We start from the raw sequence: 18450 nt of genomic DNA on the forward strand, positions 1-18450 counted from the left end.
TCATAATGAAACCTGCATCAATGCATCATCATAACTACTATGTTGTACCTTCTGGTTCAGCTGACTGAAGACGTAACCAAGCATAGCCTTAGCTAGATCTGTTATTACACAATTGATAAAGTAAGGGGTGTTTATCCTCAGGGCCACGGGCCAAATCCATCCTGCCTCGGGTCACAATTAAACTCAGAGGGCTATGCCCCCTTTGCCTGGCCCCACCCCCTTTCCCCTGACCACTGATTGTTTGTGGTTTCTAGGCCTTTCCATGTTTTTTTCCCATTCTAAAAGGTTCAAATGCCTTTTCTAAGGGCTTCTCCACATGGGGCTTAAATTGTGTGATCAAGATTGGTTACTCACAGAAGTTAGTGGGTCCTTTACATGACACCATCAACCTCCAGGGCCCCTCCCACAGTTTATGATATTTATCTTGCCTTTGTAAATTGAAGGGAAAGTAGATTTTTCTCTAGGAAGCGCTAGGAAGCACTTTACTTGAGGGTGTACTTCTGTAATGGCACTATAACAGCAGTGCCATCTAATTGCTGTAAAATGAAACATATAGAACTTGCAGAGAAATAAAAACAGCACGTGTCAGCCTGTGTAAAGGAGCCGATCTTAATCCTGCAAAGAATCTGGAAGCAGACGCTCCAGTAAGGATGCAGGTTTTTAGGGTTGTGTGGTGAAGCCCTAAGGCTTAGTGACTGGCAGAAAGAGCTTTAAGCTAAAATATGTAGGTATTTTTGGTATTTTGGCCCCATGCCCTTTTGCCTTTGGCTCCACCCACCACTGGAATGCTACCACTGAGAGCGTCTCTGAAACTGAATTTGGCCCTCAGGCTGAAAGAGGTTCAATCCCCCTGGATAAAGTACTTATGCAGCATCAACTTGGGAGGGATGGAGTATTATATGGACAGCACAGGGGAATGATACCCTGCCTAGATGTAGTGGTGGAGGGGAGAAGACAGATTTGCTGCTTAACAGATCATTGTGATGTGGGAAATGTGCACTCTCATACACTTTCAAATGGTTTTGGCAGAAGCTTTCATGGAAGAGAATCCACTTAATCAGATGCATAAACTGTAATGTCAAATTGGCGCTCCTTGTTGTGGAGAAGTGAAGAGGAGTAAGGTCAGAGGGCAACAAGATGGAAAAAGCAAAGACAGTGATAATTACATGAAAGTAAAATAATGACAGTGAACAAGGCAGTGCTAATTAATTTCCCCTCCTGTTGGTTTCAATGGAAAGAAAAAAATGTAAAAGGAAAAAAAAACACACCAGGGGGGAAAAAGGCATGGGGGGAAAAGCCACCTACACCTAACTCCTGTCCTGTTCTCAGTGAGGCTGACAGGGCTTTGGAAGGGTCAGATCATCTGCGCCATAATTCCTGACCCCACCCCACTAAGAATTGCTGCTCTGCAATAAGTGAGAGCACTTTTCATCTCTCTTTATAGACAGCTTTAACATAGAGTCTCTTCACACCTGGCATCTTATCCCACTACAAACTATTCCTTTTGATTCCTGATCCTTTCTAGGGATGGGGGAGAATTTCTCCCCGAAACTTCGGGGGGCCGAGCGCCAACGCATTCGGTCCTCCGAAGGTTGTTCGGGGAGAAATTCTCTGCCCCCCCCCCCGGATGGGACTTACCTTTCACGAATGTCCCTCCCAGCGGCGGGTCCCGGCGGCGGTTCGGCAGGTCTTCGTCAGGGGCGGGGGCGGCAGCCGGTCTTTCGACCGGCTGCCGCCGCCGCCGCCATTACAAGCAAAGTAAAAAAAAAAACAACGCCCCTGTGATAGGCTACGTAACGATTAACAGAGCCTATCACGGCTAGATCTGCAAAGTCACCCGTGATAGGCTACGTGATGATTAACGTAGCCTATCACGGCTGACTTTGCAGATCTAGCCGTGATAGACTATGTTAATCATTACGTAGCCTATCACAGGGACGTTTTTTTTTTCTTTTGAAGTTCGCGGCCAGGGAGACGGGGCGCTTCTCCCTGGCCTGAATTTCGGCTGGGCGAGGCGGGAAGCCTCCCCCCGGCCTGAATTTCGGCCGGGCGAGGAGGGAAGCCTCCCCCCCCGGCCTGAACTTCGGGTGGAGCAGCAAAGCGCCTCCCCCCCACCGCAAAGCAAGTTGCGAGACCAGGTAAGTGACTTTCGTGCACCACTAATCCTTTCCAGGATTCAGTCTGGCCCTGTGTACAGGCTTCTCTCGTAGTGCTTCCCTCTGCTGTATACCTTTTCACGGCTGGGAGGAACTGCATGGAAAAATCAGCACAGAAGGGGGCTGCTGGCCCCTCATCCTGCCCCCCGCTGATCATTGGATCCTGTAAAATGATTGATGGCTCCGCCCATCCGTCTGCTCCTTCCTTCCTTCCTTCCTTCCTTCCCTCCTGCCTGCCTGCCTGCCTCCCCTCCTCCCTTGTCTGTCATCAGCGGTGGTGGTAGGGGTGGGAGCACACGGCAGGAAGAGCTTGGCCTTCTGCTGCAATCCGTGTGGGGGAGCCGCAGTGTGGAGGTGCTCATGAGGAGTGCTCTGCTGCCCAGCGCCTCCGCCTGTAACTGGATTTTGTGGCTCCTTTCGAGGGATGGCTTTCCGAGGACCCCAGGGCAGGCGCGTTCAAAATTTAAGCAGCTGAAGTCCTGTTTCTATTGCTCCTTGGAGCTTTTTGAAGAGAACCCCCACTTCAAATGCCAGCTGCACTTCTACCTCCAAATGCACGGGAAAGCCAAGCTGACTGGATCGTCGACCTGTCTGTAAGTACCTCTGGCATTTTGTTCATGTAAGCTTTCCTGACAGGTTTTCAGCTGAAATGTGGTGTTTAAATATTTTAATAAAATAAATAGGTGCACACATGATGCTGCCAACCAACTAGCTCCATCATGCCATTAATATTGTTATTGCTGGTCAATAACAGCCACCTCCCTGCTGATTTTACAGGCAGGAGTACATTCTGCTATCTGCAGCCAGTAAGCAGACTTTATTTATTAGATTTATTAGCCACCCATTGGGCCGGCTACCCAGCCACTCTAGACGGTGTACAATACAAATAACACAAAATACAACTTAATCAACAAAACAACTTTGCTCTAAAAAAACCCTAACCCGCCTGAACAGCCAGGTTTTCAAAGCTTGGCAGAAGCTCATCAAAGAGGGGGCATGGCATTTCTGCCAGGGTTGTGGCTGCAGTGTTCTCCTGTGATTTCCCACTTTTTAAGTGCTGTTATCCAAAATACCGCAACACAGGTCACTGTGTGTACTATGAGGAATAATCATGCAGGAGGGATAGATTCACCATGAGGGAATTGTCCAGATTGCAGATGACACAAAGCTTGGAGGTATAGCCAACACCATAGAGGACAAGACCACGTTTTAAATAGGGCTGTGCACCACCTCGTCACGAAGCCTGAATAACGAGGTGAAGCGGGCTGATTCAGAGCAAAATCCTCAAGATACAAAGCAGGTCAGAGCAGTACTGAGGCGCCCCAGGGTAAAGCGCCCCCCCGCCCCGAAGTGCATCCTCTGCCTCGCACATTCGGAGCTCTGCTTAAAGCCTGAGCAGCCCAGACAGGCTGTCTCCAAAATGTATCAACTTCTGAAAACTCACACAGAGGGGCAGGAGAAGGAGGAGGGATGGGGAAGGCAAGCGGATGCGGGAAGGCAGGGAGAGGCGGGAAGGTGAGCACAGGAGGAGGAGAGAGTGTGCGTTGGTGAATAGGAACTCGTGCCCAGAACCGACACCAGCAGTCTCCAATCAGAGAGAGTGATGGAGGAAGGGGGTATCTATACTTTGGTGAAAGGCTGCGTTAGGTTATTGTGCTAGCTGTGTCTTTGAGAGAGGGCTGGTGTACGGGTAGATGATTGTGTGTGTGCGCAGGCGTGCGTGTGCGTGCGTGCCTGAATTCCTTGGAGCTGTTCCTTCTGTTTCTTCATTTTTGATTGCCATTAGGCTTTCCTCAATATTTAAATTAAAAGGAAACAGCTTGGTTGTAGTGGGATCGTTCCCTTGCTCCTTGCTCAACTGTCCCCTTTGGGACAGTGTCTTTTGCAGCACCCCTTCTAGCCACCTTATTCTATTTCTTTCTACCTCCAACTCATTTGTTATTTGTATTAGATATATTCATCTCTCCTTTCCATATTTTTTCAAACTAACATAGCTTTTCCTTGCTTGTTTCCCCTCCCCAGCCATTCCTGTGTTTGTTTATGTCGCTTGGACTCCGGGAAAGGCTGCATTTGTTGTTTAAGGTAGACCCTCACTTCTGCTTTCTCCATTCTATGTCCTTGTCATTTTTGTCTGTCAACTCTGTCTCTTTTACATTTTTAAAAACCGAGATTTCTTTTGATTTTTAAAAGCAAACATTGACTTCTGGGCATGTCCCCCCCCCCCCCCACACACACATTTAAGTCATATTCAAGCATTTAGTTTTTTCTTCCTTTCTAAGTTCTTAAAGAAAGGCATATTATAGCAGCCTATGTGTGTAGTCCCCTTCATGGATCACTGCCTTGTTGTGGCGAAGGGGCTTGCTTAAGTCAGTGAAGCCATAAGCTATGCCATGCAGGGCCACCCAAGACGGACAGGTCATGGCGGAGAGTGTCATTTCTGTTTCCTTGAGAAATCTAGGAAGCTCTTATCATAATTGTGTGATTGTTAATGTATCAGACCCATGTAAAACGAAAAAGACACCTTCCTCACTTGCTTTGGGTGGTGCCAAAATCCAGTTAATTCCTTGAAAATCTGAATTCTGGAATGCATTTTGCCCTGCTTCAGTAATATTGTCCTGGATTACATGCCATTGATTTGCAACCATGGCACCTTAGGGAAATGAGACAATGAGCCCCCAGCAGTGTAGTCTGTCTGTTTTGCAATTCAATAAAAGATGTTGGTATTCTGTTAGGACATCTTACAGGAGTCCCATGTTCAGCACAATATTTATAACACGTTTCCGGCGTATTGTGCTTTTTTTGTTAGCCATCCACTACTAAGCCACGGGTGCTTTATCAAACTGACATTACAGCGATCGGTACTCCTTCCACACAGATGTCACAGAGCCTGTGCCTCATGCCCAAAACACATTCTATTGAATTCAGTGTAATGCTCAAAAGCAAAGGACTCAAGTTTGGTCTTCCTTTTAGGAGCTGCACAGAATACCTTTTGTCAAAAAATATTGTTCATATGGCATATTTGTTATTTCATACATTATTTATAACTAGGATCAAATTATGGTTAATACAGTGACAAATTATTACATTCATGAACCTGTCCAGAGTTGGCAAGCTTGCCTGCCAAGCACAGGCACATGTGTTTGAGTGTTGCGTGTACCTCCATAGGTCTCAGAAGCGACTCCCTTGGAGGTGGAGATGGATACTTCTCCTTTGTCATGGGGTGCTTCCAGACATGGCTTTTATCAAGCCATTTCTCTGCCTCATTCATAGAATTTTACCGGTGGTGGTGGTGGTGGTGGTCCAGATGTCATCATCTTCAACTCATAACCCTTCACTTCTTCTGTCTTTTCTCTTACCACAGAAAGAAAAGATGGAATGGTTGCATAATGCATAACTGGCAGTTGGCAGCACTAGGGAGCCCTCCATCTGGAAGCACCCACTGTCTGAATGGGGAGATTCCTACAGGCCAAGGTGCGGGGACATTTCATCTCACCTGCTCTTAGAGCACTAGAAAGTGAGAAAGTCCTTTTAAAATGCAAAAAGACAGTGTTAAATGTCTTAGATCAGCGGTCCCCAACCTTTTTTGCACCAGGGACCGGTCTCGTGGAAGACAATTTTTCCATGGACTGGGGGGGGGGGGGTTGTGGGCGGACTTCCAGCCGCTGGGATGCAAATGGTGTCCGCATAGCGGATACCATTTTGGTCCTTTTCTTTGCAGTAATAGGCTACATAAAGATTTACATAGCCTATTACCTGAAGAACAGGGACACAAATGGCATCTGCTACGCGGATGCCATTTGCGTCCCAGCGGCTGGAAGTCCGCCAGCAGCCGGAGCCGGCTGGCAGCTCCGTGGACTCGCCATGGAGCAGAGCCAGCTGGGGCTGGTGAGGATTCCGGGGGGGAGGGACGGATCACCTCCCCCGCCTGCGGATCCCTGTGGACCCAAGGTAAGGGGGTTTCGCACACCCCTACGTGGCCCGGTTCCTAACAGGCCACGGACCGGTACCGGTCTGTGGCCCGGGGGTTGGGGACCCCTGTCTTAGATGATAACAAACGGTGCAGTTCTTGGAATTCTTCTTGCAGTTGCAGGTAGAAAGCCACATTTGGGCTACAATTCTGCTTGTCTGGAATCAATCCCCATTGAACTCAATGGGACATACTTCTGAGTAGACATGTATAGGATTACACTGTTAGTAAACAGGAGGTGAGAGGGAAGGAGGTGCTCCAAAGAGAAATGCACTTTTGCATTTGCATCATATTTGCAGATAGCTAATTTATTTTTTACATCACGGCAAGCCAGGACAATATATAATCTGTGCATGCCTATACATGTCTACTCGGAATCAGAAGTAAAACCCATTGAGTTCGCTGGGACTTACTTTCAGGTAAATGCCTACAGGACCGCACCTAAATGCGCTATAAATCTCAACTGATGACTCAGGCACACACACTGCATAGAAAATCCCACAGACATTTGAAGAAAGCTTGCATGTCACTATGTATTTTATAAGACAGAAAGTGCAACCACGATTTTTGTTCCGCTTAATATATGTTCTTTTTTCTTTTTCTTTTTTTAAAGGCAGGGCCTTGTTCTCCATCTAGGTCAGCTGCAGTCTTGTCAGCTTGTGCAGAGGAATTGGTCAGCTGTTGGAGCTGGTTTTGAATTTTCATAAATAGTGGTAGACTGTTACTGTAGAAGAGGGGTGCAGAGCCTCGGTTCCCCTGGGGCTCCCAATCCAGCCTTCGGAACTCCTGGGCTCCTCCAGGGGTGGGGCTTGGCCTCTAAGCCCTGGCCCCCAGGAGGAATCTCCCCAGAGGGCATAATAAATAAATCATCATCATCACCACTGTTATCGCTGATCTGAGATCAGCGATAACAGGGGGATCCCCCCATGTCACAAAGACGGTATGTATGTATGTACGTATGTCCTAAAGGAAATCAACCCTTACAGCTTATCATTGGAAGGACAGATACTGAAGCTCCAATATTTTGGCCACCTAACGCGAAGAGAAAACTCCCTGGAAAAGACCCTGATGCTGGGAAAGACTGAAGGCAAAAGGAGAAGGGGACGGCAGAGGATGAGATGGCTAGATAGCATCACCGATGCAATGAATATGGACTTGAGCACACTCCGGGAGAGAGCGCAGGACAGGAAGGCCTGGCGTGCTATGGTCCATGGGGTCACGAAGAGTCGGACACGACTGAACAACAACAACAACAACATGTATGTATGTATGTATGCATGCATGCATGCAATAGGAAGCCCAACACATTTCGGAATTTTCCTTATTTTAAGGCCTTCTTCAGGGGGTAGAGAAAAACATTGCCAGTAGATTGACACAGGAGACAATCTTCTGCTGAAAATAAATTCTGCAGAATTTTTTCTCTACCCCCTGATAGAAGGCCTAAAAATAAGAAAAAGGCCAAAATGTGTTGGGCTTCCTACAGTAATTTTTGTTTGCATCCTGAGAACCTGTTTCTCTTTTTTGTGGTTTATTTTGGATGCTCACCTACTGTTTTCTTGGATCCCACTCTGTGCCACCACACCAGCAGGGTGTTATTGCCAATCTCAGATCAGAGATAACAGTGGGATGTGGATGGTGTTCTCCCTTCCTGGTGCAGGGCGACTAGCTTTGTGCAGCATGCATGATCCATAGGGGTGCCAGGCGCTGCCCCAAATGAGGAGGAGCCTCTGTTCATCCCAGTGCCAGCCAAGTCTCTTCATGCTGGGAGGAGGCACAGAATTCCTTGCCTCTCCCAGCATTGAGGGGAAAAACATGGGGTGGGGCGATTCAGTCAGAGGGTGAAGCCACACCCCTTGATGTCTTCTGGTCCCTCGCCTCAAAATGATTCTGCATCTTTCTGCAGAGGGAAACAGATGTTGCTAAGAAAAAAGCACTGCAGCTAACAGCTAACACTGCCTAAGGCTGCAGTCCTGTCCCCACTTAAAAAGGTAAAGGTAAAGGTGTCCCCAACCAGTCGTGTCCAACTCTAGGGTGTGGTGCTCATCTCCATTTCTAAGCCGAAGAGCCAGCGCTGTCCAAAGATGCTTCCGTGGTTACCTGGTAGTAACTCCCACTAAACTTAATGGGACTTACTTCTGAGTAGATTGCACTGCAATGCACAGTGAAAAATAGATGAGAGCATGAAGTCAAATGTGTATCTTTAATAAGAACATCTGGAAATAACGTTAGAAAAAAAGGGCAGAACGCTAACTCATGTGGCTTTGTTCCACTTGCCAGCCAAGGCAGATTGGAACGGCAGATAATTCCATGGAGAAATTCAGAAGCAGCTGCAACTGGCACTAGACAAGACTGGGCAAGAGTCCACCACACATTATTCTACTGCTTCTAGTCCTGGTCCAATCTGGAGGTGTACATGTAACACTATGCACCATTTTCATGCTGATGCACTTACCCCGCACTAGCACTAGAAGGTCAAGTGCTTGCATTATAACTTCAAAAGTCTTTAAGATGCCTTGAAAGTTAATGTAGGTCGTGCCCACATCACAAAGGCCATGAATGTACAGGAAGAGGCATGGTTTTGATAAGCACAGGTTTGAAACTCAACATTAAAAAAACTAAGATCATGGCATCTGGCCCTATCACTTCCTGGCATATAGAAGGGGAAGAAATGGAAGCAGTGACAGATTTTACTTTCTTGGGCTCCAAGATCACCGCAGACGGTGACTGTAGCCATGAAATTAAAAGACGCTTGCTCCTTGGGAGGAAAGCTATGGCCAACCTAGACAGCATAGTAAGAAGCAGAGACATCACCTTGCCGACAAAGGTCCGTCTAATCAAAGCTATGGTTTTCCCAGTAGTAATGTATGGCTGTGAGAGCTGGACTATCAGGAAGGCTGAGCGCCGAAGAATGGATGCTTTCGAACTGTGGTGCTGGAGAAGACTCTTACGAGTCCCCCGGACTGCAAGGAGGTCAAATCAGTCAATCCTAAAGGAAATCAACCCTGAGTGCTCATTGGAAGGACAGATACTGAAGCTGAAGCTGAAATATTTTGGCCACCTAATGCGAAGGGAAAACTATCTGGAAAAGACCCTGATGCTGGGAAAGACTGAAGGCAAAAGGAGAAGGGGACGGCAGAGGATGAGATGGCTAGATAGCATCACCCATGCAATGAATATGAACTTGAGCACGCTCCGGGAGAGAGCGCAGGACAGGAAGGCCTGGCGTGCTATGGTCCATGGGGTCACGAAGAGTCGGACACGACTGAACGACTGAACAACAACAAATAGATTTAAAAACACACAACTAGAAACAAATCCAATTTTTAAATGATAAAAACTAAAAAAGTGGGGTTGTCTTTTAGGTGTGGAATCCATTCCTGCAATGGATTTTTTCTCCCCAATTTTTGCTTAGTTTTAAATACTATTTGATGACACAAATACTAACCTGCACATAACAGCTTGGCAGGAAAGGATGCATGTTGCAATTTTAGGTGGCATCCTCAATTTATTTATTTTATTTATTTATTATATTAATTAATTGCCCATCTGGCTGGTCACCCAGCCACTCTGAGCGATGTACATTAACAGAAACAGTTTAAAACAATAAAATTGTACAATAAAAACATCATATTTCTCAAAATACCCTAACCCACCCCAAATGGCTTCCCACCCTGCAAGCAAGCCTCCTCATGAGTACACAAGCCCAGACTGCTGCTGATTTTCACAGCAGGCTGGAGTGCTTAATCACAAATAATTCTTTTTCCTCCTGGCAAGAAGTCCACACTTGTAAAGGACAGTAGCAAAACTCTGTAGAAGGAAGGGAGACAAGAACGGATAACTTGACAGTCCTCCTCTTGGAAAAAAACTGTGTGGTGCTAACACTCTAGCAGAGCAATCCTGTACTTGTCTGCTCAGAAATAAGCCCCAATGACTTAAGTGTGACTGAAGCCCAGGTACGTCTGTACAGGACTGCAGCCTGGGAATGGAAAGCCAACACAGGAGTAAGAGACAAGACCTCCTCCAGCTCATGAAAGGCAAAAGTGACAATATTTTTGAATCTTATAAAGTAGGCACATTCACATAATTTGTGGATTAATGTATGAGATAATCTTAAACCTGAACTCTGAAATAAGCCTTTGTCGCCTAGTTACTATGGAAAGAATTACTATTGCAATGCTCCCAGCAGCTCCAGCAGCCAGCAGGCCAAGTACGTTCCAATGGACATGGGCTACTTGGCATCTCACACCGCTGTAGAAGAAGATTTTGCTTGAAGCACACCTGTAAAAAAAAGGGGGGGGACTCTGTTATGAGGCTGGGCTTTCGCTTCTATGGCAATTTACAGCAGCTAAAACTGAAATGCACCTCTCCTAAAGTAATCAAGAGGCTTCGCTAAATGTCCAGAGATAATGTTAAAATGAGCACAGATGCTGATGATGATCGGCATTTTGGAGCTCCTACATTGCCTGGAGGATCGGTTGAGCATTTTTTCCATCATTATTGGCCTTGAAACCTAGCGACAGAAGGTTTGCCATGTGACTGCTGCAGATGTACCACTATAGTCTCAAGGTCTGCTGTGACCGATACCAGTTTCCGTATTCTGAGTATTCAAGAAGTCGTTGCCTACACTGGCCTGCTTTGAAGGCTGTCAAGAAATCAATTTTCCCATTTGAGATTCAGCTGCCTGTACAAACTTCATGTTGTGAAGCTGGGGCTGTATGCAATCATTAAGCCATCTGTATGCGTGACTTCATGTTGTTTTAGCCTTCAGATCTTCAAGGCCAGAGCTGAACGCTTGCCAAAATTAGACTGGCTGATTTCAGTTGTGCTGCAGTGAGAGTTCTGCACACAGTCCTTAAGCCGAATAAGTTATTGAGCCTGTTAGTGATTGGCCAAAGAGGCTCACCTCACATTTGTCAAGGGCCTGGGGGTGAGGTATAAAGCAAGGGGACTAGTGTTGCCATTTGGTCTTTAGTTTGGTCTTCACTCTTGTCTTTGTCTACCTGTGCCAATTTTGCCTCAGGGTTTGTGGAGTTTTGGGGTCCTGGATTGGGCCCTGGCCTGTTGGAAGACGCTTACTTCAGTAAAGTATAGGATATGCTTAGGTAATGCTTTGTTATTTTTGCCTGCAGCATTGGGGTTTGGTCTTGCTACTGTTTAGAGCTTAAGGCTTGGGGCTCAAAACACAGGGTGTCAGCTTGAACCCTTATTTCTGTACCCCCAGTGTGTCCTGGAAGGTCTGTGAGTCCCCTGACTCAGGCTGAGGTGGATGTAAAGGGGTGGTGGCAGTCTATCGGGCGACTGTCTGCTGTCTACGCTGCAGGGAATTGAACAACACGCCCTACTCTCCCCTTCACTAAGGCCACCTGAATCATTTCCAGGGGCAGAGCTCAATGCTGGGTTGCCATTAAGAGCCTGAAGGGAGTTCTGGTGCCTTTAATAGTGGCAAAAAGCGCAAGGGAGAGTTCAACAGGTGTAGCTTCTGCTGCTTTCACTTCATGGAAGAAAATGCACCTGTTCATCTAAAGGCACAGATGGCCTCTTTATTATATATGTGAATGCTGGTGTGTATAAAAGTCACTAAAATATAGTTCTGCTGAAACAGCTATAAATAATCATACAAGAAGAATTAATGGCAGTAAACTCAAGCAACATATAATGGCAACAAAGCCTATAAAAGATTACAAGGCTTGAGAAAATAAAAAGCTTTTTGCCTTGCACGAAAGTGATAACAGAGTGTGGGCCAGGCAAGCCTTTCTTGGGAGAGCATTGATTTCCTAATGCTGCTTAAGATCAGACTTACCTGACAGAAGACTATTTGAACCCAGAAGAAGTTTTAATAGCAGGGATTAGAGCAAATATGTTTTGCAGTTTGGTCCTTATTCAGCTGTGATTAAAATTATTCCAGTTTAGGCCAATTATAGTTCAATTATCTGGTAGCCACTCCCTGGAAAAGACCCTGATGCTGGGAAAGATTGAAGGCAAAAGGAGAAGGGGATGGCAGAGGAGGAGATGGCTAGATCGCACCACTGATGCAATGAATATGAACTTGGGCACACTCCGGGAGAGAGTGGAGGACAGGAAGGCCTGGCGTGCTATGTTCCATGGGGTCACGAAGAGTCGGACATGACTTAATGACTGAACAACAACTGGTAGCCCCAATATTAAATGAAAATTGATCACACTGGAAAGTAGATTATAAAAATACTGATTTGCAAAATTCATTAGATAAAATTGAAAAAATCTTAGTTGCTATTGAAAAAGTTGCTACTGTGAATGTTTATTAAACATTCAACAAACATTCAACAGAAATTGTGTAGGACCCATTAATTTTTACTGAGGCAGCTCAAAATCATAAATAAAGCAGTCTGAAGACCCCATTCAAACAAGACATACCACTCTTCATGGTTAATTATCAGTTAAGAACATAAGAAGAGGCATGTTGGATCAGACCAAGGGTCCATCTATTCCAGCTTTCTGTTCACATAGTGGCCGACCAGCTGTCGATGGGAAGCCCACAAGCAGGACATGAGTGAAACAGCACCCCCCCCTCATGTTCCCCAGCAACTGGTATGCAGCTTACTGCCTCTGATACTGTAGGTAGCATAGGGGCACCAGGACTAGTAGCCATTTCATCCATGAATTTATCTAACCCCCTTTTAAAGCCATCCAAATTGGTGGCCAGCACTAAATCTTGTGGTAGCGAATCCCATAGTTTGACTATGTGAGGAACTTCCTTTTATTTGTCCTGACTCCCCCACCAGTCAGCTTCATGGGATGACCCCGCGTTCTACTATTATGAAAGGACCAAAATGTCTCCCTATCCACATTCTCCACACTATGCATAATTTTGTACACCTCCGTTATGTCTCCCCTCACTCATAATTTTTCAAGCTAAACAATCCCAGCTGTTGGAACCTTTCCTCATAGGGGAGTTGCTCCAGCCCCTTGATCATTTTAGGGTGCAATCCTACAGAGATAGATGGGTGCCTCCAACCTCCTGTTAAGTCAGAGTGCCTATCCAATGTAGGGCAGAAGCAGCATGGAGGAGAGGATTCCCTCCATGCTGTAGCTGCCCTGCACTTTGCTGTAGACATGTGTTTTCACATCTCTAACTGCAGCTTCGGGGAGGAGGTGGAAATAGGGCTGGAGACCACATAGGAACATAAAACAGCTTCTGTGGTCCCCACCCCCAGGAATACCCTATCTCCCCCAGATGCTGTCTAGGGGACATAGGATTGCTCTCTTAGTTGCCCTTTTCTGCACTTTTTCCAGCTCTACAATACCTTTTTTTAGGTGTGGTGACCAGAACTATACACAATATTCTAAGTGAGGTCGACCATAGATTTATATAATGTTACTGGCAGTTCTATTCTCAATTCCTTTCCTAATTATGCCTAACATGGAGTTTGCCTTTTTTACAGAAGCTGCATGCTAGGTTGACATTTTCATCAAGCTGTCCACCACAACCCCAAGATCTCTTTGTCAGTCCCCCTAGCTCAGATCCCATTGGGAATTTTTGCCGGAACATGCATAACTTTCCACTTGTTTACATCAAACTGCATTTGTAATTTAGTTGCCCATTCTCCCAGTTTGGAGAGATCCTTTTGGAGCTCCTCAAAATCTCTTTTTGTTTTCCCTGCCCTTAATAGTTTGGTGTCATCGGCAAACTTGGCCACTTCACTACTCACTCCTAATTCCAGGTCATTTATGAACAAATTGAAAAGCATTAGTCCCAGTGCAGATCCCTGTGGGACCCCACTATTCACATCTCTCCATTGGGAGAATTTACCATTAATTCCTGATGTCTGCTTTCTGTTCTTTAACCAGTTACTGATCCATAAGATGACCTCTCCTTTTATTCCAGGACTGCTAAGCTTGCTCAGGAGTCTCTGGGAGGGACTTCATCAAAAGCCTTTTGGAAGTCCAAGTAAACTACGTATACCAGATCACCCCTGTCTACATGTTTACTGACACTCTCAAAGGACTTTTTAAAGTTAGCAAATAAGGACTTACCTTTGGGGAAGCCATGATTCATTTTCAGTAGGGCTTGTCCTTCTATATGCTTACTGATTTTATATTTAATAATGCTTTCAACCAATTTACCCAGAATAGATGTTAAGCTAACTGGCCTGGAATTCCCCAGATCCCCCCCTGGATCCCTTTTTAAAAAATTGGTGTTACATTGGCCATCTTCCAGTCCTCTGGTACAGAGGCTGATCTTAGGGACATGTTGCATATTTTGGTTAGAAGATCAACAATTTTATATTTTAGTTCTTTGAGAACTCTAGGATGGATACCATCTGGGCCTGGTGATTTATTTGCTTTCAATTTGTCAATAAGGTTGAGAACTTCATCTTTTGTCACCACTATTTGCCTCAGTTCCTCAGATGTTTTCAGGAAGGGAGTCTAACATAGGTTCAGGCACTGGTATCTGTCCTATATCTTCTGCAGTGAAAACAGATGAGAAGAATTCATTCAGCTTCTCTGAAATCTCCTTATCCTCGTTTAGTACTCCTTTAACCCCATTGTCATCCAACGCTCCAACTGCCTCCCTAGGAGGGATGTCAGAGAAATCTGCTGCAGATTCAAATAGAGCTGTGAATCTTGCATATAAGCCTATGGACACATAGACTTATACGCAAGATTCAAGACTCTATTTGCATATAAGTCTATGGGCACATCCTCCTGATCGCCATTTTTTTTTTTTTTAAAGGACATGGCAATCGGCAGGGACAGGGAGGAGGTGAACGGCTCTGGCTGGCAGGAGGGAAGGTAAGCGCTCCCCAGCCAGTCTCCCCCCCCCCCGAATCCGAGCAGAGTGGAACTGCTCTGGAGGATTCCAGGGGGGAGAAATGGATCGCCTCCCCCCCTACGGATTCCCCACCAGAACAGACGGTGGGGAATCCGTACACCCCTACTCCCTAGCTGGTTTCCTGCTTCTGACATATTTAAAGAATTCTTTATTGTTGGTCTTAATGTTGTTAGCAATACACTCCTCAAAGTGCTTTTTTGCATCTCTTATTGTCTGTTTTCATCTCCTTTGCGCAAGCTTGTGTTCCCTTTTGTTTACCTCATTTGGGAAAGACTTCCATTTTCTGAAGTAAGCCCTCTTTTCTCTAATAGCTTCCTTGACACTATTTGTTAACCCCGCTGGGCTTGGTACTACCTTTACTAACCTGTGGTATACATTTTAGCTGAGCTTCTGTTTTTAAGGGATTTAACCCTCTTGACTCCTCTTTCAACTTCCTTTTCACCAGTTCCCTCATTTTAGAGAAGTCCTCTTTTGAAGTCAAGTGTGACTGTGTTGGACTTCCATGACAATTTTCCACTTAAATATATATTAAATCTGATAGCACTGTGGTTGCTGTTTCCAATTGGTTCAACAACATTTACATCTTTTACTAGGTCCTGGGCACACCACTTAGGATTAAATCCAGGGTTGCCTCCCCTCTGGTCGATTCCATGACCAACTGTTCTAGGTCACAGTCATTTACAGCATTGAGAAATTTAACCTCTTTGTCATGATTGTAACATCCATTTATCCAGTCAATCAGGAATAATTGAAGTCACCCATTATTACAACACTTCCTTGTTTGTAGGCCTCCCCAATTTCGCTTTCCATCTCAAGGTTTCCCTGAGCCTTCTGGTCCGAGGGACGATAGCACATTCCTAGTACTAAATTACTTTTGGAGCTCGGTATTGTCACCCACAGCTCTTCTGTGGAAGAGTATGCCCCTTTTAGGTTTTCTAGTATGCTCGACATTATGCCCTCTTTGAGGTACAGAGTGACACCCCTCACAGTAGGCCCTTCCTTATCCTTTCTGCAGAGTTTATATCCAGAGATGACCATATCCCACTGGTTCTCTCCATTCCACCAGGTGTCCGCAATGCCCACTATATCTAGGTTCTCCTTTAAAACCAAGCACTCCAACTCTCCCATTTTGGCTCGGAGGCTTCTAGCATTTGCATAGGAACAGATACACAAGGTGTCCCTGCCCAGATGTCTCTTGCACCTGTATCTTTTGCTATGGCACTTAGGCTTCTTCAATTGCCTGTTATGTTTCACCATATGCTCATGATCTATTTCCTCCCCTTCTTACATTTGCACAATTAAAGACATTTTCATTTTCAGCCCCTAGGGATGATTTAACATGAACCAGATGCTTCCCAGCTCTAGTCAGCTTTCCCCTGGGGTTTAGTTTAAAACCTTTTTATGTTTAGCGCCAGCAGTCTGATTCCATTTTGGTTCAAGTGCAGGCTGTCCCTCTTGTACAGGCCCAGCTTTCCCCCAAAAGTTCCCCAGTGCCTAACAAATCTGAACCCCTCCTCCCGGCACCACCATCTCACCCACGCATTGAGACTCCTCAGCTTCGCTTGTCTAGCTGGCCCTGCGGGTGGAACAGGTAGCATTTCAGAGAAAGCCACCTTGGTGGTCCTGGATTTAACCTCCTACCTAGCAACCTAAATTTGGCTTCCAGGACCTCACGACTATTTTCCCCACATCACTGGTACCAATATGGACCATAACCACTGACTCCACCTGGCACAATCTATTAGGCTATCTGGATGGAGTGTGATATCCGCAACCTTCACACCAGGCAGGCAATTCACCATGTGGTCTACATGCCCATCACAAACCCAGCTGTCTATATGTCTAATGATTGAATCTCCCACTACCACAAGCCTCCCTCCTCGCAGAGGCACATCCTCGCAGATGCCACATCCTTTTTGCTCATCTTCAGAGGAATGGATACCTTCTAAGGGACCCCTTCCCTCTTCCTGAGAATAATGCCGTCCTTCCCTGAGACCCCCATTCTCTGTTGCAGCAGTGGAGCTGTCACCCTGGGAGTGGGACACTGCTATTAGGTCTCTGAAGGTCTCATCCACCAACATCTCTGCCTCTCTCAGCTTCTACAGGTCAGCAACCTTGACTTCAAGGGAACAAACTTGTTCCCTGCAAGTCAGGAGCTCATTACACCGAGGACGCACCCACGACTTCTGTCCAGCAGGCAGATAGATATGCATGTGGCACTCAGTACAGCACACTGGATAGCCCCCACACCCCTTCTGGCTTCATAACTGGTTTATTTTCATAAACCTTCGTAACTGGTTTATTTTATTATTATTACTATTATCGAGTGTGTTTACAAAGTTGTTCCTAGGAGAAGGTGAGAATTTATTTATAGTTATTTATTTACAGTTACTTACTATGAGTAGGGTCGAACTGTGGTGCTGGAGAAGACTCTTACGAGTCCCCTGGACTGCAAGGAGGTCAAATCAGTCCATCCTAAAGGAAATCAACCCTGAGTGCTCATTGGAAGGACAGATACAGAAGCTGAAGCTCAAATATTTTGGCCACCTAATGCGAAGAAAAAAGTCACCGGAAAAGACCCTGATGCTGGGAAAGATTGAAGGCAAAAGGAGACGGGGACGGCAGAGGATGAGATGGCTGGATAGCATCACTGATGCAATGAATATGGACCTGAGCACACTCCGGGAGAGAGCGGAGGACAGGAAGGCCTGGCGTGCTATGGTCCACGGGTTCACGAAGAGTCGGACATGACTGAACAACAACAACTATGAGTAGGGAGGGAAGAGTCGACTGCCCGGGCTTCCTTGCCCTGTTAATAAACTCACACAAGTGCTAAACTCACTTGTGTGCTGACACTTTGTCACCGGGGCTGAGACGCTTCGTCAGTGGGGCTCCTTGTGCTTGGAGAGCTGGCTCCATGGCAAGCTTGCCTCCTCGTATAGATAGGCCCAACTGCTGCTGCAGTGAATCTGACTGGAGGGTCTCGTTTGAAAAGCAAGGGAGGCTGTGCATGAACTCCTGGTCAGCACTAGCTTCCAGCAACTGGGAATGTGGGTCAATTGGCTCCTCTGGGAATGGAGATTTCTATTTAGGAAGGACTACGGAAAATAGTGAATGGGGGACCTATTTAGGGGAGATCCTCTGTTTAATGGGTCATTGGAGGGGCAGCAGACAAAGGGTAGGTGATTTGGGAAGGGATGTAGTTTGGAAGGGCTGAAGCCTTTGTCCTGTATGTTTTGTGTGTGTGTATTTTTTGATATCTAAATGATAAGCTGAACTCTAAACTTGGGATAAATCTTTTTCTGTGCTTCACTTAAGTTACACCATAATGGTTGTTAAGAATCACACTTCCAATTAAAAAAATAAGCTTAAAGTGAGGCCTAGAGCACTGTTGAGATTACTAAATCACAGATCTGATCTTGGAAGTAGGAAGGGAGGGAGAAATGCAACTGTGTGACTGCAGTGTGTCCACATTGCCTGCCTGTGTCTCTTTATATTTTTGCTGTATCCGAACC

The 18450-nt window shown here is 45.9% G+C and overlaps 1 protein-coding gene across 1 annotated transcript in view; it reads right to left on the minus strand.

Moving 5' to 3' along the window:
- The window catches only part of MEP1A (meprin A subunit alpha), a 69049-nt gene that overhangs the window by 2648 nt on the left and 47951 nt on the right, over positions 1–18450 (minus strand). Inside the window, exons 14-15 of the mRNA XM_084821729.1 lie at positions 10290–10401; positions 5314–5507 (exon numbers count right to left, since the gene is read on the minus strand). Of these exons, the coding sequence (XP_084677855.1) occupies positions 5478–5507; positions 10290–10401 (142 nt within the window). The 3' untranslated portion in view covers positions 5314–5477. The remainder of the gene's footprint in view (positions 1–5313; positions 5508–10289; positions 10402–18450) is intronic.

Source organism: Heloderma suspectum, chromosome 1, assembly GCF_057233095.1.
Source record: "Heloderma suspectum isolate Gila_16-S chromosome 1, 16-S_ref, whole genome shotgun sequence".
In the NCBI taxonomy this organism is placed as follows: domain Eukaryota; kingdom Metazoa; phylum Chordata; class Lepidosauria; order Squamata; family Helodermatidae; genus Heloderma; species Heloderma suspectum.